The sequence below is a fragment of the Saccopteryx bilineata genome, chromosome 1, assembly GCF_036850765.1.
Source record: "Saccopteryx bilineata isolate mSacBil1 chromosome 1, mSacBil1_pri_phased_curated, whole genome shotgun sequence".
NCBI lineage: Eukaryota > Metazoa > Chordata > Mammalia > Chiroptera > Emballonuridae > Saccopteryx > Saccopteryx bilineata.
The window spans coordinates 157636349-157659855 of NC_089490.1; the positions used below are offsets into that span (position 1 = coordinate 157636349).

General features: G+C 52.4%; 2 protein-coding genes and 1 non-coding gene across 4 annotated transcripts; 2 read left to right on the forward strand and 1 right to left on the reverse strand.

The window, feature by feature from the left end:
• Positions 1-1762: 1762 nt before the first annotated feature.
• On the reverse strand, positions 1763-5571 carry KISS1R (KISS1 receptor). The gene is made up of 5 exons (XM_066253398.1): positions 5107-5571; positions 3918-4042; positions 3224-3359; positions 2758-2990; positions 1763-2592 (listed from the first exon to the last, which is right to left on the reverse strand). Exons 1-5 carry the CDS (start codon positions 5348-5350, stop codon positions 2137-2139), a joined length of 1194 nt encoding a protein of 397 aa, XP_066109495.1. The 5' UTR covers positions 5351-5571; the 3' UTR covers positions 1763-2136.
• Positions 5572-8560: 2989 nt separating this feature from the next.
• Positions 8561-18857, forward strand: R3HDM4 (R3H domain containing 4). 2 transcript variants are annotated; one of them, XM_066278003.1, is made up of 8 exons: positions 8561-8690; positions 14627-14781; positions 15171-15295; positions 15690-15813; positions 15966-16051; positions 16484-16569; positions 16651-16706; positions 17822-18857. In XM_066278003.1, exons 1-8 carry the CDS (start codon positions 8614-8616, stop codon positions 17923-17925), a joined length of 813 nt encoding a protein of 270 aa, XP_066134100.1. In that variant the 5' UTR covers positions 8561-8613; the 3' UTR covers positions 17926-18857. The 2 variants fall into 2 exon arrangements, with proteins under 2 accessions (XP_066134100.1, XP_066134110.1); XM_066278013.1 differs by having other exon boundaries at positions 15969-16051.
• A 3724-nt stretch (positions 18858-22581) lies between these two features.
• On the forward strand, positions 22582-22657 carry TRNAI-GAU (transfer RNA isoleucine (anticodon GAU)). Its single transcript has one exon. It is a non-coding gene; the product is annotated as a tRNA-Ile (tRNA).
• Positions 22658-23507: the final 850 nt, after the last annotated feature.

Genomic DNA, 23507 nt, shown 5'->3' on the forward strand with positions numbered 1-23507 from the left:
ACTCTAGCGCCTGGGGCAGAGGCCAAGGAGCCATCCCCAGCGCCCGGGCCGCCCAGGCCATCTTTGCTCCAATGGAGCCTTGGCTGTGGGAGGGGAGGAGAGAGACAGAGAGGAAGGGGGGGGTGGAGAAGCAAATGGGCACTTCTCCTATGTGCCCTGGCCAGGAATCGAACCCGGGTCCCCCGCACGCCAGGCCGACGCTCTACTGCTGAGCCAACCGGCCAGGGCCCTTAAATTATTTTTTAAATTCTTTTTTCACAGAGAGATCTTGCCACTCTCTCTGCACACACTTCGTCTTTTTATTTTTTTGTGACAGAGTCAGAGAGAGACAGAGAGAGGGACAAATAGAGACAGACAGACAGGAAGGGAGAGAGATGAGAAGCATCAATTCTTTGTTGTTGCACCTTAGTTTTCATTGATTGCTTTCTCATATGTGCCTTGACCAGGGACTACAGCGGACCAGGTGAGTCCTTACGCAAGCCAGCGACCTTGGGCTCAAGCTGGTGAGCCTTGCTCAAACTAGATGAACCCGCACTCAAGCTGACGACCTCGGGATTTTGAACCTGGGTCCTCTGCGTCCCAGTCTGATGCTCTATCCACTGCACCACCACCTGGTCAGGCACACCACCTCTTTTAATTCCCATAGCACACCTGGTTATTCATTCCACAAATATTCATTCAGCCTTACTGGGCACTGGGCCCTAGGGACATCTGGGGGACCAAGTAAGACATGCATCCAGAAGGTACAGCACAAGGATTTTAGAGCTGTGATGGGAAGACAGGTGGGGTGCCTGACCCAATCTGGAGGTATCTGGGACAACTTCCTGGAGGAAAAAGCAGCTGACCTAAGACTTGATGGGAGAATGGGTAAAGGTACACCTGGCACAACAGAGGGAACTGCATGTGTAAAGGCCCAGATGCAAGAAGAATGGCAGCAGTTCAGGAAACCACATGAAGATAGTGATTTGGGGGATGTGAGGGAGGAGAGGGAGGTGGGCAGAGCCCATGAGCAAAAAGAATTTCAACTGCACATCTAGCCCAGTCTGGAGGCCAGGTGTTGAAGACCAGAACAAACAAGCTTCAGGCCAACATCAAATCAGCATGATATTCCAGCATCTTGGTCCCACATTAATATCTCTGTAAATCTGGGTTGTTTGGAGAGCCTAATGTCCCCAAATAAATTTGGGAGAACTGGGGCCCTCCTAGATATGGGCAGTTAGTTGTCTTTCAGCACCGTGAAGCCTCTGGCCTGCAGGACTGTTGGAGAGACTGCACTATGACCCCACCCCCCAACCCCAGCAGGCACCTGCAGCCCCAACCACAACAAGGTGGGGTTATCCCCCAACCTTCCGGGAATCTAGGTGGGAAAAGTAACCTTTTGGGACTTCTGCGCCCAGGCCTCAGGAGACATGCAGTTTCTGCCTCTTCTTAGAAGTTTCTGCCAAGGAATACCTGATTTCTCCCAACTGCCACATAGGGATGAAGTCCAATGGCCCTACAGAGGATCACTCAGCCACTGGCCACTAGAGTGAAACCCTTTTCCAATTAACCTCCTGATCCAGCCAACACCACATGGTCAGAGCACTGCCAGGCAAAGTCCCATCACCCCACAGAATAGTAAGAAACAATAAAAGGCTGCTGTTCCTAGACCCTCTGTTTGGGCTGGTTTGTTACACAGCAATCAATCAATTCTGGGTCTTGCACTTCAGCTAGGTGACATGAAAGTTTTCCCAACTAGGATGAAAGACACTCACCAGGTGGCAGCAACAATAACAGCCTGTTCTGCCAATTTTAAAATGCAGAATGTATTCACATTTTAATATCGCTGACAATGGGATGAATCTTACAATAGTACCATCAACAGTGAGGCAGTATGTGAAAACGTCTATTAATGCTTCCTGGAAAGTTTTAGTAGGTGCCAGCATCAAAGCATCTTCAATTTCAGGAAATGCAGAAACAATCATCACAAGAGCAGCAAACATCATAGCCAATTTATACCAAATGTTACAAGAGGATAAAACATTTTCACTAAGATCATCTTGGACAAAAATAAAAATATTAATAACAGAATAATGGCAGCTGCAGTTCAAGTAACATCTGTTCCTCGGGGTCCATTTCGATTCCACCAGAGTAGGCTCAGAGAGGGGCAGCGTGCTCCCGCAGAACGCTCAGCCTGTGCGGCCCCTGCCCGCTGCTCCCCTGCTTTGGTGTTCTGGGATTACGATGCGCAGCCAGGCGAGGCAACTCGGCACGGGGGGCGACGGGGTCGCAGAGTCCAGGCCGCGTGGGACGCGGGGCGCGCCGGGAAGCGCAGGGGCAGACGCGGCGCAGAGCCTGACGGAAGTGAGAGCCCAGGAACGCGTAAAGAAGCGGGTTCAGTGCAGAGTTGCTGTAGGACATGCAGTGCGCCCAGATCTTGAGCGCGTAAGCAGCATAGCTGCGCGGGTGCCAGGAGCCCGCCGGTCCCAGCGCCTGCAGCACCAGGAACAGCTGGATGGGACCCCAGCAGGTAGCGAAGAGCAGAACGACGGCCGCCACCAGCCGTGACACCTTGGCCCGCACAGCGTCTGCTCGCTCCGCCAACAGCTGCCCCTGGGGGTGGGGAGAGGTATGGGAAACAGCCTCAGAACTCCCCTCCTTGACCCCTTTATATTCCTCCCACAAGGCCACCCCCTCAGATTCTTACAGATACGCCTCCCTCACTGTGCCTTCTCCCATCCCAGTCTGGCCGCGTCCCCCATCCACCCAGCGACACACCTGCAGGGCGCTGTCGGCGGGCGCCGGGCGCAAGGCGGCCTGGCCCAGGTGGCGAAGCATGGCCCCGTAGCAGACACAGGTGGCGACCAGCGGCAGCAGGTAGAGTGCCAGCAGGTTGTAGAGTGCAAAGGCGCGCTCGAGGGTGCGGCTGGGGAAGGCCTCGCTGCAGTAAGTGCGCGGCCCAGGGGAGAGGCGGTGCAGGGCGAGCACAGGAGCCGACACGACTGCGGAGCCTGCACCACAGCGGCAGCTGAAGACTTTTCTCGGAAACGAGGGGTACGAGGGGGCCAGGGCCCTGGTCTCCCAGGTGCCTCCCCAGTCTGTGCCCTCCCTGGTTCTTCGTAGGGAACGCTGTTGCGTCCATTTCCCAAATGCACGACCCACGCCCAGAGGGGCGGATTGTAGGAGGGCGCCCAGGGCACGAGGACGTGTCTCTCCACCCCGTGTGCCCCCGCACTGCACTCACCCACCCAGATGCCCAGGCTGACGGACAGCGCCAGGCGGGGCGTGCGACGGTGCAGGGCGTGCAGTGGGAACACTGTCACGTACCAGCGGTCCACGCTCATGGCCGTCAGGGTGGCGCATGTGGCCTGCACCGAGACCTGGAAGGGAAGAGAGGCGGGCGTGGGCCCTGCCCCCACCCGGTCTGGGGCCTGCTTTGTCTGTGCCCACACTGTGGGTCTCCCCACACATGTCCAACCATTCAAGCACACACAGGACACATCCTGGGAGGGTCTTCAGGGGCCACAACTTAAAGGGGCAGAAGAGGGGCAATACCAAAGAGAACCCCAGAATGGTGGGGGCTTAAGGGGACCATGGGGTCTGCTGAGACCCTTAGACTAAGACAGGGAGAGGTAGAGCCATCCTAGGAACAAGGGAGGCAAAACTCCTGATCACTCTCCTATGCCCATATCCAGCACCCAATGCCTATCTGTATTCCTCCCTTTGCCCAGGTCCTCCACCCCCTACTACTGGGTCCAGGCTATACCTCTCCCAGCTATATCCACTAGACTCTATCCACCCAATACCCCTCAACCCCCTCTTCTTGCTGGGCCCCATCCTCCCCATTGTGCCCATTGTTGGTGGTCCAGCTTGCCTACATCAAGACCCAAGCCCCCGGCTTCGGCTTCCCAACCCCTCTCCCCCAGCCTGCACCCCACCTGCTGAATGTAGTTGACAAACTTGCACATGAAGTCACCTAGCACCCAGGCAGGCAGTGGGTAGAGCAGGGCCGTGAAGGGCACACAACATAGCAGGAAGGTCACGTCTGTGGCTGCTAGGTTAGCTGCAGGCAGGAGACATGCAGGTGCTGGCCAAGGGGTGCCCAGGCCTTAGCCACCCAGCACTTCTGACCCAGCTCCCTAGCATTCATCTTTGTCCAAGTGATCAGCAGGAGGGCTTCAGAAGGCCCCCTTTTACATTTCAAACATCCTCCTACAACAGCTTTATATATAGATATTCAAGCTTCAATGGGCCTTGCTCACACCTGCTGGGGCTGGGAAAGCCTGAGCAAGCCATTGCCCCCAAGCCTCAGTTTTCTTATCTGCAAGTTGGAGATAGTGGTGCTCACCCAACACCCACCATAAAATGGAGAACATTCATCTGTATGGTAGGCCACCCCATCGCACAAGTGTGCAAACCCAGCCACTGTGGCAGAGGTCAAAACCTGGGAGCCCATGGGCCAAGCAGTCCCTCCCCCTACTGCTTTTATTCATTGGATACTGTGTTATAAGAACTACACTTCTTTCTTTTTTTTTTTTTAGGTGAGAGAGAGGGAGAGGGAAAGAGGGAGAGATAGACAGGAAGGAAGAGAGATGAGAAGTATTAATTCTTTGTTGCAGGAACTTATTTGTTCATTGATTGCCTTCTCATATGTGCCTTGACTGGGGGGCTGCAGCAAAGCCAGTGACCCCTTGCTCAAACCAGCAACCTTGGGATTCAAGCCAGTGACCTTTGGGCTTAAGGTAGCGATCATGGGGTCACCTGTATGATCCCATGCTCAAGCCGGGGACCCTGTGCTCAAGCTAGATAAGCCTACGCTCAAGCCGACCTCGGAGTTTCAAATCTGGGTCCTCAGCGTCCCAGGCTGAGGCTCTATCCTCTGCACCACCGCCTGGTCTGGCCAAGAACCATATTTCAATTGGACATCTTCCTGGAGTGGCAGGGGCGAACTCTTCAAATCACACTCAACCTCCATTTTACCTACTTCACCTGCATGAACCTTCCAATGCCCGAGTTGCGGACCCCTAGGACAATAGGGAAAGGACCCAAGACCTGCAGGGGGTAAATTCCTCTCTGGAAGGACTCCGAGAATGGCAGGTAGGCACCACGCAGTGCCTGGCAGCTCACCTATGTAAAAGTTGGTCACTGTGCGCATCTGCTTGTGGCGGCAGATAACGAAAATAACAAGCAAGTTCCCTGTCAGGCCAAGCAGCATCAGCGCGCCAAAGAAGAGCGGCACGAGCCAGGCGTCCACGGGCCACACCGCGGGGGTCGGGCGGTCGGAGGCATTGGTGCCACAGCCTAGACAGCCGGATGCGTTGGCTTGCACCCACCAGGAAGCGTTGGGCCCAGGCTTGGCTAAGGCGCGCATGGTTTCACCGCCTTCTTCCTACCGATCGCCGTGGAGACCCTCTTTCTAGCCGCCCGCAGAGGATGCGCCTTTACAGCCGGAGCCGGGGAAGGTTGAAGATGCACCCTCGGAGCTCGGGAAGGCTCTCGGCTGGAAGCCACCGGGTTTGGAGGGCGGCTTGGCTGGCCAGCAATGGCTCTGCTCCTCCTGTCTCAGCTGCCTCGCATTTATACCCGATTCCCTCCTTGTCCCCGCCCTCCTGCCTCTTCTGCAGCCGCTTGCCACTCCTTCCCCTGCCCCTGTGAGCCCTCCGTCCATAGCACAGCAACTTTTTGTCCCATCATCTCCTCTTCTTGAACCCCCAGGTTGAGAGCACTGGAGGATGGGTTGGGGCAGAGCGGGAGTGGGGTGCGGTAAGCTGCGTGGACGTTGCTGTGGGCCCTAGGAGAACTCACCCTGACTAGGGGATAGAGACTCACCACCCCAGGATCTGGCAGTTAGAAGATTCATGTTCTTTTTTTTTTTTTTTTTACAGGGACAGAGAGAGGGATAGACAGGGACAGACAGTCAGGAACGGAGAGAGACAAGAAGCATCAACCATCAGTTTTTCGTTGGGACACCTTAGTTGTTCATTAATTGCCTTCCCATATGTGCCCCGACCATGGGTCTTCAGCAGACCGAGTAACCCCCTGCTTGAGCCAGCGACCTTGGGTCCAAGCTGGTAAGCCCCCGGCTCAAGCCAGATGAGCCTGTGCTCAAGCCGGCGACCTCGGGGTCTCGAAACTGGGTCCTACACATCCCAGTCCGATGCTCCATCCACTGCGCCACCGCCTGGTCAGGCAAGATGCATGTTCTTTAAATAAGTCAATCTCCCTGGACTCAGATTACTACAAATCAGACTCCTTGGGAGTGTCCACCTCCTAGTTCATGGGCAGTGATTGGCAGACACTTGTACAGGGCAGGTGGACACCCATGCCACTGGTGGCAGGTAACAGGTGGTGGGAAGTTTACAAAAGACATTGTTGAACCATTGATTCTAAAACCCACACCTAGTCTAAATGGACCCCAGAGACTAGTCCATGAGGCACACAACAATGTACTAGGATGGTTGCCACTGTGGAATACTATACAGCAGAGAAAAAGATGCTACCATTTGTAAAAAGACTGCAATTAGGGGAGGGGTGAATAGATATGCATAGGCATTAAAGCACATCAACTATCTCCAGGGGAGAGTGCAAAGAGCCGGGAATGGAAAACATTTTCCTGTTCACCATTTAAAAAAGTGATTATTGAGCCTAACCAGGCAGTGACGCAGTGGATAATAGAGCATCAGCCTGGGATGCAGAAGACCCAGGTTCAAAACCCCAAGGTCGCTGGCTTCAGTGTGGTATCATAGACATGGTATCATAGACATGAGCCCAGAGGTCACTGGCTTGAAGCCCAAGGTTGCTGGCTTTAGCCCAAGGTGGCTGGCTTGAGCAAGGGGTCACTCACTTTGCTGTAGTACCCTGGTCATGGCACATATGAGAAAGCAATCAATGAACAACTAAGGAGCCCCAACGAAGAATTGATGCTTCTCATCTCTCTCCCTTCCTGTCTGTCCCTAGCTGTCCCTCTTTCTGTCTCTCTCATTCTCTGTCACAAAAAAATAAAATATATAAAATAATTTAAAAATGTTTATTGATTTTAGAGAGAGAGGGAGAGAGACAGACAGAAACATCGATCTATGCCTGTATGTGCCCTGACCCAGGATTGAACCAGCAACCTCTGTGCTTCAGGTTGATGCTCTAATCCAGTGGTCTCCAACCTTTTTTGGCCACGGACCGGTTTAATGTCAGAAAATATTTTCACGAACCGGCCTTTAGGGTGGGATGGATAAATGTATCATGTGACCAAGACAAGCGTCAAGAGTGAGTCTTAGACGGATGTAACAGAGGGAATCTGGTCATTTTTTAAAAAGAAAACATTGTTCAGACTTAAATATAAATAAAATGGAAATAATGTAAGTTATTTATTCTTTCTCTGCAGACTGGTACCAAATGGCCCACGGACCGGTACCGGTCCGCAGCCTGGGGGTTGGGGACCACTGCTCTAATCAACCAAGCTATTCAACCAGGGTAGTCCACCATCGCCCCCTCCCCTTTTCTAATTTATTGATATTAGAGAGAGAGGAAGGGAGGAAGCAAAAGAAAGAGAGAAACACCAGTTCGTTGTTCCGTTTATCCATGCATCCATTGATTGACTCCTGGATGTGCTTGGACCCAGGATCAAACCTGCAATCAGGGGGACTGCTCCAACCAACTGTGCTACCCAGCCCCCTGTTAACCCTTTTTATACCTTGAAGTTATTCTTTTTTTTAAAAGATATTTATTTATTAGAGAGAAAGAGAGAGAGAGAGAGAGAGAGAGAGAGAGAGAGAGAAGGGGGAGGAGCAGGAAACATCAACTCCCATATGTGCCAGGCAAGCCCAGGGCTTTGAACAGGCAACCTCAGCATTCCAGGTCGATGCTTTATCTACTGTGCCACCACAGGCCAGGCTGAAGTTATTCTTGACAAATCAGAATAAAAATCAGAAAGGGAAGAAAAATCCATGTGGAGTGGTAGACAGGTTAGGATGAGGAGACCCTCAGTTACCAGGTGGAGGTGGAGGAATTTTTGGGGGGATGAGTTGAACTGGTCTAGGAGAGCACTCAGCAGGTGGCTGAACCTTCAAAGGGGGTTCTGGGAAGCAGAAGCAGCTCACCAACAGGTCCGAGGATCTCAGAGGGTATGAAGAGTGCGGTCAAAGCTCCTTGGGAGGGAGGTCCCTGGTCAGGTCAAGGCCCAGGCTGCATACTCTAGGATTTATTTTATTGAGCAGCTACTCATCGTGTGCCAGAACAGTAGAGAAAACGTTTGTGGCCCCAGAGCCCGTGGGCGCTGGGGCTGGGGGCGGTATAGTAGGGGTCATTTCACTCTTCCACTGTCTCCAAAAAGGACGTCCCCTTCCCTTCTCCAGTTTCCCATTCCTCGCGGCTGGGTGCCCCACCATGCTCGCACCTTGAGTTTGTGGCCGCGGTCCCCCCACCCTCACCTCAGTGTCTCAGTTTCCCGGTCGGTCCCCCCAGGAGGTGGGTGGCTCCTCCAACTGCAGCCCGAGGGCTGGCCGCCTTCTTGGCGGCGGTCCCCGAGCGGCGCGGCCAGCCTCCAAGATCCGCCCCGGCCCGCCTCCGGGCGTCCGTCACTTCCTGCCCGGCCCCGAGAAGGCCTTGCCGGGTGGCGGCGGCGAAGGCGACACTCGAGCCATGGTCGCACTGGAGAACCCCGAGGGTGGCTCAGAGGAAGCGACTGCGGGGATCGTTCCGGGCGGTCGGCGGACGCTGTGAGCCGGTGGAGCGGGCGGGGCGCACCACCCACCGGGGCTATGGGGCTCCCTCCCCTCAACCCCCCCAGACGCAGCCCCAGGCCCGCCCCGCCCCTTTTCCTCGGTGACACCCCCCTAGACGCGGGTGGAGGTGGAGGAGCTTATTGTTAGCCCGTGTTTACCGGGGGAGATCCCATTCCCGCCGCCCTTGGGTATTTGCTAGTGTGGAGGGGCATACCCGGTTGTGGGTTAAGGACCCCCAGGGCCCTGGAGTCCCGGGTACTAAACCATCCGGGGGTCCTGTGCGCCTGTTACCGCTCGGGTGAGGCAGCCGCTGTACGGTGTCCCTGGCTTTTATTCACACGCAGTGTTCCTGTCCCCAATACCCTGGCTGAATATTCACCTCACTGCCAGGGCTGGATCCCCGCCTGAGTTATCAGCTCCCCTCCTGAGTGCACGGAGCTATGGTTTATTTCCAGCTACAAACCCAGATTAACCGGAGAGGGTGCTTAAAACCTGGGCAACATCCTGACCTGTGGTGGCGCAGTGGATAAAGCATCAACCTGGAAATACTGAGGTTGCCGGTTCAAAACCCTGGGCTTGCCTGGTCAAGGCACATATGGGAGTTGATGCTTCCTGCTCCTCCCCCCCCTCTCTATAATAAATAAATAAAATCTTAAAAAAAAACAAAAAAAAAACCTGGGCAACAGGGGCCTGTCTGTCTGGGGAAGGAGAGACTGGAAGCAAGTGGAGTGACCCCATATGGGTGTCGATATCCTCCCCCCCTTATGAGTGTAGATCCCTTGGGTCGCAGATTTCCTTTGAACCCTGATCTTTACGCAGAAACCTGTGTGATCCACCCTTCTGTGCCTCAGTTTCCCCATTTGTAAAATGAGATAACAATGGCCTCTTCTCAGAGTGGTTAAGGTCAGTGACCCTGTAGCCCCGAAGTGCCCAGTCCGGTAGTGTCCATTCTTTAATTATCTTAAAATCTTAATTATTTTAGTTTTATTATTTTAAAAGGACCTTTATTATTTCATTATTATTATTTTTTAATTGGTTGCTTTAGAGAGACAGAGAGGAAGGGAGAGAGGGAGAGTGAGAGAAAAGTATTCATTTGTTGTTCCACTTATTGGTGCATTCATTGGTTGCTTCCCTTAGGGGTGCTGACCAGGGATGGAACTGGCAACTTTGATGTTTCAGGATGACGCTGTAACAGCCAGAGCCATTTAATTTTTAATTTTATTATTATTTTTTGTATTTTACTTAAGCTGGAAACGGGGAGAGACAGACTCCCGCATGCGCCCGACCGGGATTCACCCGGCACGCCCACCAGGGGGCGATGCTCTGCCCCTCTGGGGGCGTCGCTCTGTTGAGACCAGAGCTACTCTAGCGCCTGGGGCAGAGGCCAAGGAGCCATCCCCAGCGCCCGGCCATCTTTGCTCCAATGGAGCCTTGCTGCGGGAGGGGAAGAGAGAGACAGAGAGGAAGGGGGGGGGGTGGAGAAGCAGATGGGCGCTTCTCCTGTGTGCCCTGGCCGGGAATCGAACCCGGGACTTCTGCACGCCAGAAGTGGCCGACGCTCTACCACTGAGCCAACTGGCCAGGGCCCAGAGCCATTTAATTTTTTAAAATTATTACTTTATTATTATATTTATTATTACTTTATTGTTATTTGTTATTATCTTATGTTATTATCTCCTCTGGGCATTTACCAGAGGCCATACTGGTTTCTGCAGATGTGGGTATTTACCTGAGGGGCCTTAACCAAGCAAAGTAGGTATTTACCTACCAGGTGTGTACCTCTGATCCCTACCGCAGATCACAGAGTGCCCCTAACGCAGCATTTTGGGGGGTGTACCCACTGTTGGGGGGTGCCCAGTTGGCCCCACCTAGTCTGAGTCACCTCTGCCCTGAGCGCGCATTTCCTGTTAGGGAAGTAAGTTCTTCTTTCTGGTTCCTGGGGGAGGGACAGGTCAGAGAAGGTGATTTTTGCCCAGGGCAGTGGATGTCAAAATTCCCATTTCAGAGAGCAGACAGAATTGGGAGCAATGGGGTCTGGTTCTCCCCAAATCCAACTTAACTTAGCAACTATTCACCATTGGGCCTGTCCACTCTGCACACATTTCCTGAGGACTGTGGGTTTAGAAAGCCTCAGGTGCCCTGTCTGAGTCTTCAGTTTCCCCATCTGTAAATTAGTCTCTTTGGGTGACACAGGGAACAGATGAACTGACCTTTAGATGTGTAAACAAACAGCTATTGAGCACCTGCTGTGGGCCTGTATTGGGGACACAGCAGAGACCAAGACAATCTCATCCTCATCCGGGGTCCTCTTTGCACAGGTCTAGCAAGGAAGGTGAGGATTAAGGAGTAAACACATACATGGGCCAGCTGATTTTGGATGCCAACTGGTGAAGCAGGCAAACAGGGCTGATTGGGCTAGTGGGGGGTGGGGCAACTTTTAGGGAAGTGACATTTGAGCAGAGACCAGAGAGAGCTGAGAAAGGGTGCTTCAGACAGAGGGCTCAGCACATGCAAATATCCTGAAGTGGATTGTTTCTGGCTAGTTTGAAGCACATGAAGGGACCCATGTGGCCAGAACAGAGGAAGCACCCAGGGGACAGATGGGGTCAGGCATTGGTGTTTTGCATATAAAGATTTTTTTTTTTAAGTGAGAGGAGGGGAAACAGACAGATTCCTGAATGCTCCCCAACCAGGATCCACTCAGCAACTCCCATCTAGGGCCTATGCTCATATCAACCAACTGTCCTCAGTGCCTGAGGCCAACGCTCTGACCAACTGAACTATCCTCAGTACCCCAGGCCAACACTGAACCAATTAAGCCAAAGGCTGCAAGTGGAGAAAAAAGAGAGAAGGGAGAGAGGGAAGGGAAGAGAAGCAAATGATTGCTTCTCATGTGTACCCTGACTGGTGTTTGACCCCGGCACAGCTGCATGCTGAGCCAGTGCTCTATCCACTTAGCCAACTGGCCAGGGCCTGTAGAGATTTTTTTTTTTTTAGAAATATGGCTCATTTTATTTTATTATTATTACTATTATTATTATTATTATTTTTACAGAGACAGAGAGAGGGATAGATAGGGACAGACAGGAACGGAGAGAGATGAGAAGCATCAATCATTAGTCTTTCCTTGCGACACCTTAGTTGTTCACTGATTGCTTTCTCATATGTGCCTTGACCGTGGGGCTACAGCAGACTGAGAAACCCCTTGCTCGAGCCAGTGACCTTGGGTCCAAGCTGGTGAGCTTTTTTTTTTTTTGCTCAAACCAGATGAGCCCACGCTCAAGCTGGCGACCTCGGGGTCTCGAACCTGGGTCCTCTGCATCCCAGTCCGTCGCTCCATCCACTACGCCACCGCCTGGTCAGGCTGTAGAGATTTTTTTTTTTTTTTTTTTTTTTTTTTTTTTTTTTTTTTTTTACACAGAGGCAGAGATAGACAGGGACAGACAGACAGGAACGGAGAGAGATGAGAAGCATCAATCATCAGTTTCTTGTTGCGCATTGCGACTTCTTAGTTATTCATTGATTGCTTTCTCACATGTGCCTTGACCGTGGGCCTTCAGCAGACCGAGTAACCCCCTGCTGGAGCCAGCGACCGTGGGTCCAAGCTGGTGAGCTCTTTGCTCAAGCCAGATGAGTCCACGCTCAAGCTGGCGACCTCCGGGTCTCGAACCTGGGTCCTTTCGTATCCCAGTCCGACGCTCTATCCACTGCGCCACCACCTGGTCAGGCTGGAGATTTTTTATATAAAGTTCATACCAAGATCCAACACCCATCAACCCAGCCTTTATTACAGATCTGACTTGCAGGATAATTGTGCCATGCCCCTTTTATGCCTGATCCTCCCTATGTCTTGAGTGGGGATTCAGGCCCCTCATACCTATACTCCCTATCCCACCTACCCAGGTCACATGTTTCTTATCTCCTGCTGGAATCTGGTTGAAGTTAGCATGCTTGAATTAATGGGGGACTCACTTTCCAGGGCTCAGCTCAGAGCTTGAGATCCACAAGAGGGTACTAAGCCCCCTAATGCCTGTAGGACCAGATACAGACCATGTGGTACAGGACAGGCAGGGCCTCCAATGCCAGGTCAAGGAAGAGCTGGGCCTTGCCATGAGGGTGTTGGGGAGCCATGGATGGTGGTGGAACATGGAAGGGGCTGGTTGGGTCTTAGTTAAGTGGGCTTTGGTCTGAGGAGTCCACCAAGGATCTTTGTGGACCCACAAATGAAGCAGGAGGCTTGCTTTTGTTGTGGGTGCTCTGTTCAGACTCAGGTTCAAGTGTTTGTTCTGTTCCTATTCTGAAGGTGTTGGGAAGCCCTATTTCTCAGAACCCCATGCCCTGAGTGTTGGAACTCTCTCACTGAGTCCTGCCTGCTCTGATGTCTTCTGACAGCCCTCCCCCCCCATGTAGCTTCTGTTATCGACCCAACCAGGCTGCCATCTTGGACTCTGTCCAGCTCCTAGAATAGTGACATAGACACTGGAGCCCCAGGGAAGACATGGGTGAATCTGGGGCTTCTGGTGAGGGTGCTTGGGCCTCTAGGGAGCAACTCTCAGGTTGGATCCTGTGCTGACTTGATATGTGAATGCTCTCAACCCAGGGTGATTATTGATGTGGCTGAGGGGGTGAGATCCCCATCACAGGAGGAAACCAAGCAGATGGGGACTGGGTTCCCAGTGGAGGGTGCCTATCCAACTTCTTTTGGCTTTGAATGTCTTCTCCCATACTCATAGGCAGCCACAGGGATTTTCCAGGACATCTGATCCAACAGTTATTTTTTGAGCACCTACTGTGTGCCAGGCATGGCTGTGAGTGCTCAAGCAGAGGTTATGATCTAGCAGGAGATGTGAGCAGTCATCAGTGGAATAGAATGTATGGTGATCAGAAAGCCAAAGGAGTAAGGTATTAAATGGAAGAGGTTGCAGCCTCACTAAGGAGGTTTCAACAGAAGCCAAAAGGAAGTGAGCCATTCAGAGTTTAAGAGACTGTGCCCCAGGCAGTGGGCACAGCCAGTGCAAAGAACCAGAGGTGGGACTGTATCTGGCTTACTGGCAGAGCAGCAGGAGATGACTGAAGTAGAGTGAATGAAGGGGAGGGAGTTAGGACATGGGGAGGGGAGGGAGTTAGAACATGGGGAGGGGGACCCCAGACTCTCTAAGGGCTAGAATCTACCATCAGTCCACAGGGTGAGGGTTTCTGATCCCAGCAAGGACCATCCTACGGTTTGGGGTTGTTAGTGGCTGACCAGGAAGGAAGGCCTGAAGGCCCCGCAACTTCTCTTTGCCAGGAAGTTTATCTAAGAGTCCCCTGCTGTTCCACTGCACCTGGCCTTGAAGTCCCCAGCAGGAGTCTTGGCACTGTTAATCCATTTCCATAGTTAATGCCACTTGCTCTGGAAGAGGCCAGATTAGCTGTGGGGTCGGGGGTGGGGTGAGGGGACACTCTAGTCCCCTCCCTGGTCCTGGTCCCTGGGCACATTGTGTGTGGGGGTGTCCAAGGGCATGAAGCAGCTGTGCTCAGGTAAATAAAGTCTTTAAGAAATCCCAGAGGATGGTGGTGTTCAAATCTCGTATACTCTGGGCCTCATCAGCTGGCTGGGGCTAAAATCTGGAAGCCTGGGGGAGGGAGGAACTGCTTTCCTTAGCCACCCACACAATTTGTGAATTCAGGCAAGTGTATTCTCTTCTCTGAGCCTCAGTTTGCTAACCTGTCCTCACAGTTATGCCTGCCTTTCAAGTGATGTGACAATGAAACAAAATGAAATTTTTAGGGTCCAGGGATACACACCTGGCAGAGGGTGAGCTCCCTGCTGCTGAGGGAAACCAAGCAGGGGATGACAAGCAGTTAAATGGCAATGGTAGGGTTCTGCCTGAGGGTACTGGCTTATCTTGGCCCTGAGGACTGCCCTCTGCCCCAACTCTGGCCCACAGGCACTTTTCGGGATGCCTGCCCACTCTAGCTGGTTCCCAAGTGAAGAGGTTCTCAGCCTCCAAGCGGAAGCAGCACTTCATCAACCAGGCTGTGCGGAACTCAGACCTTGTGCCCAAGGCCAAAGGGCGGAAGAGCCTCCAGCGCCTGGAAAACAGTGAGCAGGGTTCAGGGGTACTTCCTGGGGGTTCCTAGGACTCAGATGAGAATGGTGTGCATGTTGGAATTATCTGTTGCCCTTACTATGAGCCTGGCCCTGAGCTGGGGAATACTGAGGCTAGGCTAGAGGGAGCTTTGGGCATTGGAGCTGCGGCTTTAAAGGGTGTGTAGGAGTTCAATAAGGCAGGGAGAGTTAGGAGGAGTTCTGGAGATGGTTTCTGTGCCTTCTGGGAAAAATAGCTGGAGCGTGGATGTGAGGAGGCTGTTGTAGCCAGAGTATAAACCATATATTTAGAGGGTAGGAGGAAAGATGGTCTGCGGGTCTCCATGGAGCCTGGGGGCCCCAAATGCCACATCCCAGCCCAGAGACCATCTGTTTCCATCTAGCCAAGTACCTCCTGACCCTGCTGGAGACAGACGGAGAAACACTTGGTCCAGAGGATGGGGACCTGGCACCCCCTGCAGCACCTGGCATCTTTGCTGAGGCCTGCAACAATGAGACCTATGTAAAGGTGGGGCCCTCTACCCCCTCGCTCCACTCCCTTCTCTGCTCCAGCCACACTGGCCTCTGTGTTTCTGTTCTGACTCCCACCACCAGGCAGTGCCTGTGCTAGTGCCTCTACCAAGAATACCCGCCCACCTTTGGTCCTTTGATAAATGCCCCCTTCGATCTCCCTCAAGGTCTCCACCAGAACCTCCTAGCACCCATGATTCATCTGTTCACCCATAGAGATATCCTTCTCCAGAGGAGTGGGTCTGCATGTGCCCCATGAACTGGCAGGCAAAGGTGTCCACAAGGAGTATTTCCATGTACTTTGTGGCCCCCTGTGTGTGTTGGCCAGATGAGGAACCTGAGGCCCAGAAATGTACTGTCATTAGCCCAGGACCTGCCTGCCTCTGTTCCAGGTCTGGAATGACTTCATGAACCGCTCTGGGGAGGAGCAAGAGCGGGTCCTCCAATACCTAGAAGATGAGGCCAAGAGCAAGACACGGAGGAGGGGGCCTAACCGGGGGGAAGACCAGAGGAGAGGTGAGCTCTGCATGTGGGGTAGAGGGACCAGACACATGAATAGAGGCCTGGCCTAGTGTGTAGGGCAAGACTGGGGATAGGTGGGGAGGAGCTTGGCAGGGGCAGGCGGGCAGTTTGCTTCAGCTGCTGCCCTAAGCGTTGGATTCTTACAGAAGACCCGGCCTACACCCCCCGAGAGTGTTTCCAGCGCATCAGCCGGCGCCTGCGAGCCATTCTCAAGAGGAGCCGCATCCCCATGGTGAGTACCAGGCTGGCCAGTCTTTTCTCACTTGGCTGTCTCAACTTTTCAACTGGGGTGGCATGATGGGGCACCAGTTATCTAGTGCATGTGCTGGGTTGGAAACAAGACAGGATACATACCAGTGTGATCAGCATGCAGGACCTAGAGCTGGTCAAGGGCTCTCCTTGTGGGTGGGGGTGTCAAGGGCAATGAAGGTGGGCACTACAGGATGTGTAGGAGTTCACTAGACAGAAAGTATAGGCATTCAAAAATATAAAAGATTTCTGAATGCCTGGAATTCTTGGAACCAGTTAAGTAGCCTCATGTTGCCTGTCAGAGGTCACATTATACCTAAGACTTAGAGCTCTGGAGGCTGTCCTGGATATGAGGGCCTGGACAACCTGGCCAAGATCACAGTCAGTCTGGCCCTCGGGCCTGTCTCTCCTGCAGGAAACACTGGAGACCTGGGAGGAGCGGCTGTTGAGGTTCTTTTCTGTGTCCCCCCAGGCTGTGTACACAGCCATGCTGGACAACAGGTGACTGGTGGGGGCAAGCACAGCCAGATCCCAGGGTGGCTGGTTCCGACCCATGGCTATTCACTGCCCATTCCTCCACAGCTTCGAGAGGCTGCTACTCCATGCTGTCTGTCAGTATATGGACCTCATCTCAGCCAGTAAGTCCTGGCAGCCCCTTGGACCTTCCTAAGTGAGCCAATTCTGCCCAAGGAAGTCAAGGCTACATAGTGTCTGCTTACTCAACAGGAGCCTTGGCGGTGGGGGGAGACAGCTTGAGCAAAGTGGTGGTAGTGAGATGCATTAATTCATCAGAGGTTCCTGTGGTCCTGGCTCCACACTGTGTGACACTGTAGACACAGACCCCCTCCATCCACATCTTCAGGGCCAGGGGTAGAGAGGGGCCTATGTGGGGGTGATAAAGCTGAGCCTTGATGGTCCCCAAGATAAGATGAGGAGACCCCAGTGTCTTCAGGGCCCTCATTTAACCATACTCCCCTCCACTGTGCCACACATGATTTCTGGCAAGTACAGTACACCATCCGGGGGCCTGTGTCCCCACTTACAAAGGGGGGCAGTCTCAGAACACAACCCCTCAGGGAGGGTGCCTGCAGGCCATTGCCAGCCCTGGGTGCCCTATTGGGTCCTCACTCTCCACTCCTATCTTTCTGCCTGTTTTCTGCCCAGAGTTGTGGAGGAGACAGTTCTCATGGCAACCCCAGGATGGTTCATCCCTTGGTAGAAGAGCAGCCCTCCTACTTGTCTTTGTAACTATAGATTCAGGAGGGAGGGGCTGGGCTGAGGGTGCTTCTCTGCTGGAGTCCAGGTGTTGCCTGAACACAGGAGAAGGGGCCCTGTCAAGATAGGGAGCAGGGGAGAGGGAACAGCCAGGCAGAAGCCTTCAGGTGGGACTGCTTCACAGTCATCCTAGGGCAGGGATGGAAGCAGGCAACTAGGGAGGCAGTACACTTGTTCAGGGCTGTGAATGTACCCCTTGGCCTCCGGCCTGTGTGTGTCAGTGCGTCCATCTGAACATGGGATAAGGAACAGAAAGGATGAAACAGGTTGCAGATGTAGATGAAACAGGTTGCAGATGTAGATGAAACAGGTTGCAGATGTAGGATGTCATAGAGCTGTATCTGTTCTCGTGAGGCTGTCATGGTCAGCCAGACTCCAAGTGCCAGCTTGCCATCAGAACCTACAGCAAAGAAGGGCCATGGGCATGGCACCTATGTTGCCATGACTCTTGCATTCCTTTCATCCCTGCCTCTTGCAGGTGCCGACCTAGAGGGCAAGAGGCAGATGAAGGTCAGCAATCGGCATCTGGACTTCCTGCCCCCAGGGCTGCTCCTGTCTGCTTACCTGGAGCAACGTAGCTGATGCCAGCCCACCTGCCCCCACGTCCCATCAAAACTTCCCAAACATCCACCAAAATGTTTGTTATTTTTAGAAGTTGTCCTTGGATATGTGCTCTCCCCCTTGGGGTGGTACTCTCACCCTGGCCCCATCTCATCCCAGCTCTTCCAGGTAAATGCTGGCAGCTGGACCTGCCCCAGGCTATCCTGGGCCCATAGCTCCCCACTCTGGGACTTGTATTTGGGTGGGGAGACCTGGCCTGTTCAATTCTATTTTCCTTCTTCAGTCAGGTTTTCCAGCCCAGTCTGAAGATTAAGCAAGGAAGAAGAGGCTAGGTTTTTATCACTTTTAATTAATCCGGCATGATGTGTTGTAGATTTTTAAATTCCTTTTGGGAAGAAAAACCAAATATTTGCCCCAACTGATAAATCAGGGGCTTTGTTCTAGTCCCTGCTTGATCTCGCTCCCAATTTTCTGGCTAGAATTGGGGGGTCTCTGGGGTGCTGCCCTCATCCTAGGAGCATTATGTGTGTGTGCGTGTGCATATGCATGCTGGTGTCCTGTGACCCAGGACCGAAGCTGCGTCTTAAAGGCTGGTTTTATCCTCTTTTTGAAATGTGTGTTTTCCTCCCCTGGTGCTTTTTGGTGGCTCTTGGGGCCCTGCCTGCTCTATAACCCCTTCCCCCAACTTTTCTCCCCTCTATTCATTCTGGAGGTCTGGGACTTCCAGCCAGAAGCCTCTGCCCTCCCACTGCCATGTTCCTCTCTCCATGTCTCCTCATCTCCCCCATACCCCCAGCCTGACTCTGCCTGTTGCTTTGGGTGTCTTCAGGCTGGTCACCCTAACCTGGGCCACAAAAGCAGGGCTGGGGACTCCCCCCGCCTCTCGTGTGTATGGCTTATTGCACTTTGAGAAAAGTGGAGAATTTAATAAATTTCTGGTGCTCTGGTCTCCAGATATAGGGTTTTCTTTTAGGGGATACAATAGGCGCTCAGGATGCACTTGGGTCCTAGACACTGAGGGCTGCAGGCCTGGGGAAGGAGCTTTGTGTTATGATAGACCCAGAGGGTGAGGCAGGTGCTGTGGAGATTATTGGAAGCATTTGGGCCTTGGCTCTGCTGCCCTGGCTCAAACCTCAGCTTCACCACTTCCCAGTTGCAGGACCTTCAAAAAGTCACTTGTGTGCGGTTCCTGGGGCAGCCAGTACAAAACATGCACAATGCAATAAAAGAACCCACACTGAGGCTGAAACAACAGGGGATTATCGTCTCCCAGTTCTGGAGGCCGCAAGTCCAAACTCAAAGGGCTGGAAGGCCTTGCTTCTTCCAGAGGCTCTAGGGAGAGTCCTCCCTACCTCTCCCAGCTCCTAGTGGCTCTGGTGTCCCTTAGCTCCACCTCCCTAAGGATGGAGAATCTACATTAATCATGGGGAATTTAGCAGAGGAAGTTTGTCTCTTCTCCCCCAGGTATGCATTTATTCAATCATTTACATCACTGTGGAGGAATACGTATTTACTTCCTACTCTGGGTTACAATGCAGTATTACTTAATTTTGTTGCAGAAATTATTCCGTATTTGGCTGCTGGGAGCTCTTATTGGGCTCCTCTGCCTCTTTAGGGAGCCCTATCATTATGACGTTTCTATTTCTTGAGCACAGTTCTGACTTTCTGCTATCACATGATGCTTGGGCTGGACTGGTGTATTTCTCCAAGGAGCCTAGTTCCTTTTATCAGACCACTGTGTTGAAAACCAGTGGGTATTCCATTTTAACATGCACTTTTTTTTTTTTTTAATTTTTTTGTATTTTTCCGAAGCTGGAAACGGGGAGGCAGTCAGATAGACTCCCACATGCGCCCCACCGGGATCCACCCGACATGCCCACCAGGGGGCGATGCTCTGCCCATCTTGGGGCATCGCTCTGCCGCAGTCAGAGCCATTCTAGTGCCTGAGGCAGAGGCCACAGAGCCATCCTCAGCGCCCGGGCAAACTTTGCTCCAGTGGAGCCTTGGCTGGCTGCCGGAGGGGAAGAGAGAGACAGAGAGGAAGGAGAGGGGGAGGGGTGGAGAAGCAGATGGGCGCTTCTCCTGTGTGCCCTGGCCAGGAATCGAACCTGGGACTCCTGCACGCCAGGCCGACGCTCTACCGAGCCAACCGGCCAGGGCTTTAACATGCATTTAAATAGTTCTAAATGCATGTATTCCATTTTATAGTTCTAAATGCTATATTCCATTTAAACATGCATTTAAATAGTTCTAAAGGTAGATGCTAAAGAACAGAAACCCAAATGGCTAGGAAGGAGGACAAAAGGAGATATTTGAGTAACAAACTCCGAGGTTTCCATCTGCAGATGGAACACATCTCCAGGTTCTCAGAAGGACAGGACTGGGTCTCAAGGAGTTGGGCTGTGTGGGGTTCTTGTCCCTCTTCCCCAGCTCAGGTTCTAGGACTTTGTCCAGGTGGTACCTTCCGCCTGGTGCACCCTACCTTGCAATCCCAGTAGGTCTTCTTGGGGAAGACCCTACAAACTGGGGAGAGTCTACAGGAATGGAATTAGCTTTTGTAGGAGAAATTGAGGATGTGGTATGAATCCAGAGGGTCCTCAATTGGATAAATCACTTTGCTTATCCATGCCTCAGTTTCCATATCTATGAACAATACAAAAGTAAAGCAAATACAAAATGAAACTAGCTTTTGAAGGAGCTAGGAATGGGATTTGAAGATGGGAAGGCCCTCAAGCACTTTTCTTTCTTTTTTTTTTTTTATAGAGTCAGAGAGAGGGATAGACAGGGACAGACAGACAGGAACGGAGAGATGAGAAGCGTCAATCATTAGTTTTTTGTTGCACATTGCGACACCTTAGTTGTTTATTGATTGCTTTCTCATATGTGCTTTGACCGCGGGCCTTCAGTGAACCGAGTAACCCTTTGCTCAAGCCAGTGACCTTGGGTCCAAGCTGGTGAGCTTTTTTGCCCAAACCAGATGAGCCCGCACTCAAGCTGGCGACCTCAGGGTCTCGAACCCTAGTCCTTCCACATCCTAGTCCGAGGCTCTATCCACTGCGTCACCGCCTGGTCAGGCTCAAGCACTTTCTTATCCAGCCTGTTTCCCCACCCATGGATATTAGAAAAGCAAAATATTGAATGCTTTAGCCTGGCGGGGTGGTGGCGCAATAGATAGAGCATCGGACTGGGATGTGGAGGACCCAGGTTTGAGACCCTGAGGCCATCAGCTTGAGTGCGGGCTCATCTGGTTTGAGCAAAAAGCTCACCAGCGCCTGACCTGTGGTGGCGCAGTGGATGAAGCTTCGACCCGGAAATGCTGAGGTCGCCGGTTCGAGACCCTGGGCTTGCCTGGTCAGGGCACATGTGGGAGTTGATGCTTCCAGCTCCTTTCCCCTGTCTTTCTCCTCTCTCTGTCTCTCTCTCTCCCCCTCTCTCTCTCCTCTCTAAAAAAAATGAATAAAATAAAATATTAAAAAAAAAAAAAAAAAAAAAAAAAAAGCTCACCAGCGGCCCTGGCCGGTTGGCTCAGTGGTTGAGCATCGGCCTGGCGTGCAGAAGTCCCGGGTTCGATTCCCGGCCAGGGCACAGAAGAGAAGCGCCCATCTGCTTCTCCACCCCTCCCCCTCTCCTTCCTCTCTGTCTCTCTCTTCCCCTCCCGCAGCTGAGGCTCCACTGGAGCAAAGATGGCCCAGGCGCTGGGGATGGCTCCTCGGCCTCTGCCCCAGGCGCTAGAGTGGCTCTGGTCGCAACAGAGCGCCCCGGAGGGGCAAAGCATCGCCCCCTGGTGGGCAGAGTGTCGCCCCCTGGTGGGCGTGCCGGGTGGAGCTCGGTTGGGCGCATGCGGGAGACTGACTGTCTCTCCCTGTTTCCGGCTTCAGAAAAATACAGAAAAAATAAAAAATAAAAAAAAAGCTCACCAGCTTGGATCCAAGGTTTCTGGCTTGAGCAGGGGGTTACTCAGTCTGCTGTAGCCCCCCACCCCCACCCCATCAGGGCACATATGAGAAAGCAATCAATGAACTACAGTGCCAAAATGAAAAACTGATGATTTATGCTTCTCATCTCTCTCTGTTCCTGTCTGTCCCTATCTGTCCCTCTCTTTGACTCTCTGTTAAAAAAAAAAAAAATTGAATGCTTTACAATGCACAAGGGCCATGCTACCATATTTGCCCGAGTATAAGATGCACCCTTTTTCGAGAAATTTGGGGTCTAAAAATTGGGTGCATCTTATACAGTGGTTGTAGATTTTTTTTACTTGCATTTCCCGCTTTTTCACACAGATGAGTTGTATGAATTTTATGAATAATATCATTTGAGTTCAATAAGTTTATGTAATACATTTTTTTTCAAACTTCGGGCCCCAAAATTAAGATGCGTCTTATAGGCCTGACCTGTGGTGGCGCAGTGGATAAAGCGTCGACCTGGAATACTGAGGTCACCGGTTCAAAACCCTGGGCTTGCCTGGTCAAGGCACATATGGGAGTTGATGCTTCCTGCTCCTCCCCCTGTTCTCTCTTTATCTCTCCCTCTCTCTCTCTCTCCCCTCTCTCTCTAATAAAAATAAATAAATAAAATCTAAAAAAAAAAAAAGATGTGTCTTATATATGGGAATGTCTTATACATGGGGAAATACAGTAATCTCTGTACCATTCCAATTTTTAAAATATTTTTTTTATTGCCCTGGCCGGTTGGCTCAGTGGTAGAGCGTCAGCCTGATGTGCAGGAGTCCCGGGTTCGATTCCTGGCCAGGGCACACAGGAGAAGAGCCCATCTGCTTCTCCAGCCCTCCCCCTCTCCTTCCTCTCTGTCTCTCTCTTCCCTTCCCGCAGCCAAGGCTCCATTGGAGCAAAGATGGCTGGGGCGCTGAGGATGTCTCTGTGGCCTCTGCCTCAGGCGCTAGGATGGCTCTGGATGCAACAGAGTGACGCCCCAGAGGGGCAGAGCATCGCCCCCTGGTGGGCATGCCGGGTGGATTCTAGTCGGGCACATGCGGGAGTCTGTCTGACTGCCTCCCTATTTCCAGCTTCGGAAAAATGCAAAAAATATATATTTTTTTATTAAGTGAGAGGTGAGGAGGCGGAGAGACAGACTCTAGTATGACCCTGGGCCAGGATCCACCAGGCAAGCCCCCTACCAGGTGATACCTTGCCCATCTGGCGCTGCTGCTCTGTTGCTCAGCAACCAGCCTATTTTTAATGCCTGAGGTTGAGGCCAGGGAGCCATCAGGGGTCCAGGGAGGCAAGGGGCAAGCAACTTGCTCGAACCATTAGAGCCATGGTTGCAGGAGGGGAAAAGGTAGGGTGGTGGAGAAGCAGATGGTCACTTCTATGTGCCCTGACTGAAACTCAAGACTTCTACACGTCAGGCCGAGGTTCTACCACTGAGCAACTGGCCAGGGCCCATTTCAATTTTTCAAAATTTATTTCTTTGAGAGAGAATCACCAATCCCATGTATTCATGGGTGGATTCTTGTATGTGGCCGTACTGGGATTCAACCCACAACCTTGGGAGTACAGATATTGGGGCAACACTCTAATCAGCTTAGTTAACCCGCCAGGGCTGTAGTGTTCCATGTACTGTCGAAGCAAACAAAAGATAAGGGC

Bases quoted from the DNA above. Each gene is read 5' to 3' on its own strand.
- KISS1R (XM_066253398.1), bottom strand. From the start codon at position 5,350: ATGCGCGCCTTAGCCAAGCCTGGGCCCAACGCTTCCTGGTGGGTGCAA. The intron at 3,360-3,917 runs GTGGGGTGCAGG...CTTCCCTTCCAG, and splicing joins TTGTCAACTACATTCAGCAG to GTCTCGGTGCAGGCCACATG. The intron at 2,593-2,757 runs GTGTGTCGCTGG...CCCCACCCCCAG, and splicing joins CCGCCGACAGCGCCCTGCAG to GGGCAGCTGTTGGCGGAGCG.
- R3HDM4 (XM_066278003.1), top strand. From the start codon at position 8,614: ATGGTCGCACTGGAGAACCCCGAGGGTGGCTCAGAGGAAGCGACTGCG. The intron at 15,814-15,965 runs GTGAGCTCTGCA...GGATTCTTACAG, and splicing joins GGGGGAAGACCAGAGGAGAG to AAGACCCGGCCTACACCCCC. The intron at 16,052-16,483 runs GTGAGTACCAGG...TCTCTCCTGCAG, and splicing joins AGAGGAGCCGCATCCCCATG to GAAACACTGGAGACCTGGGA.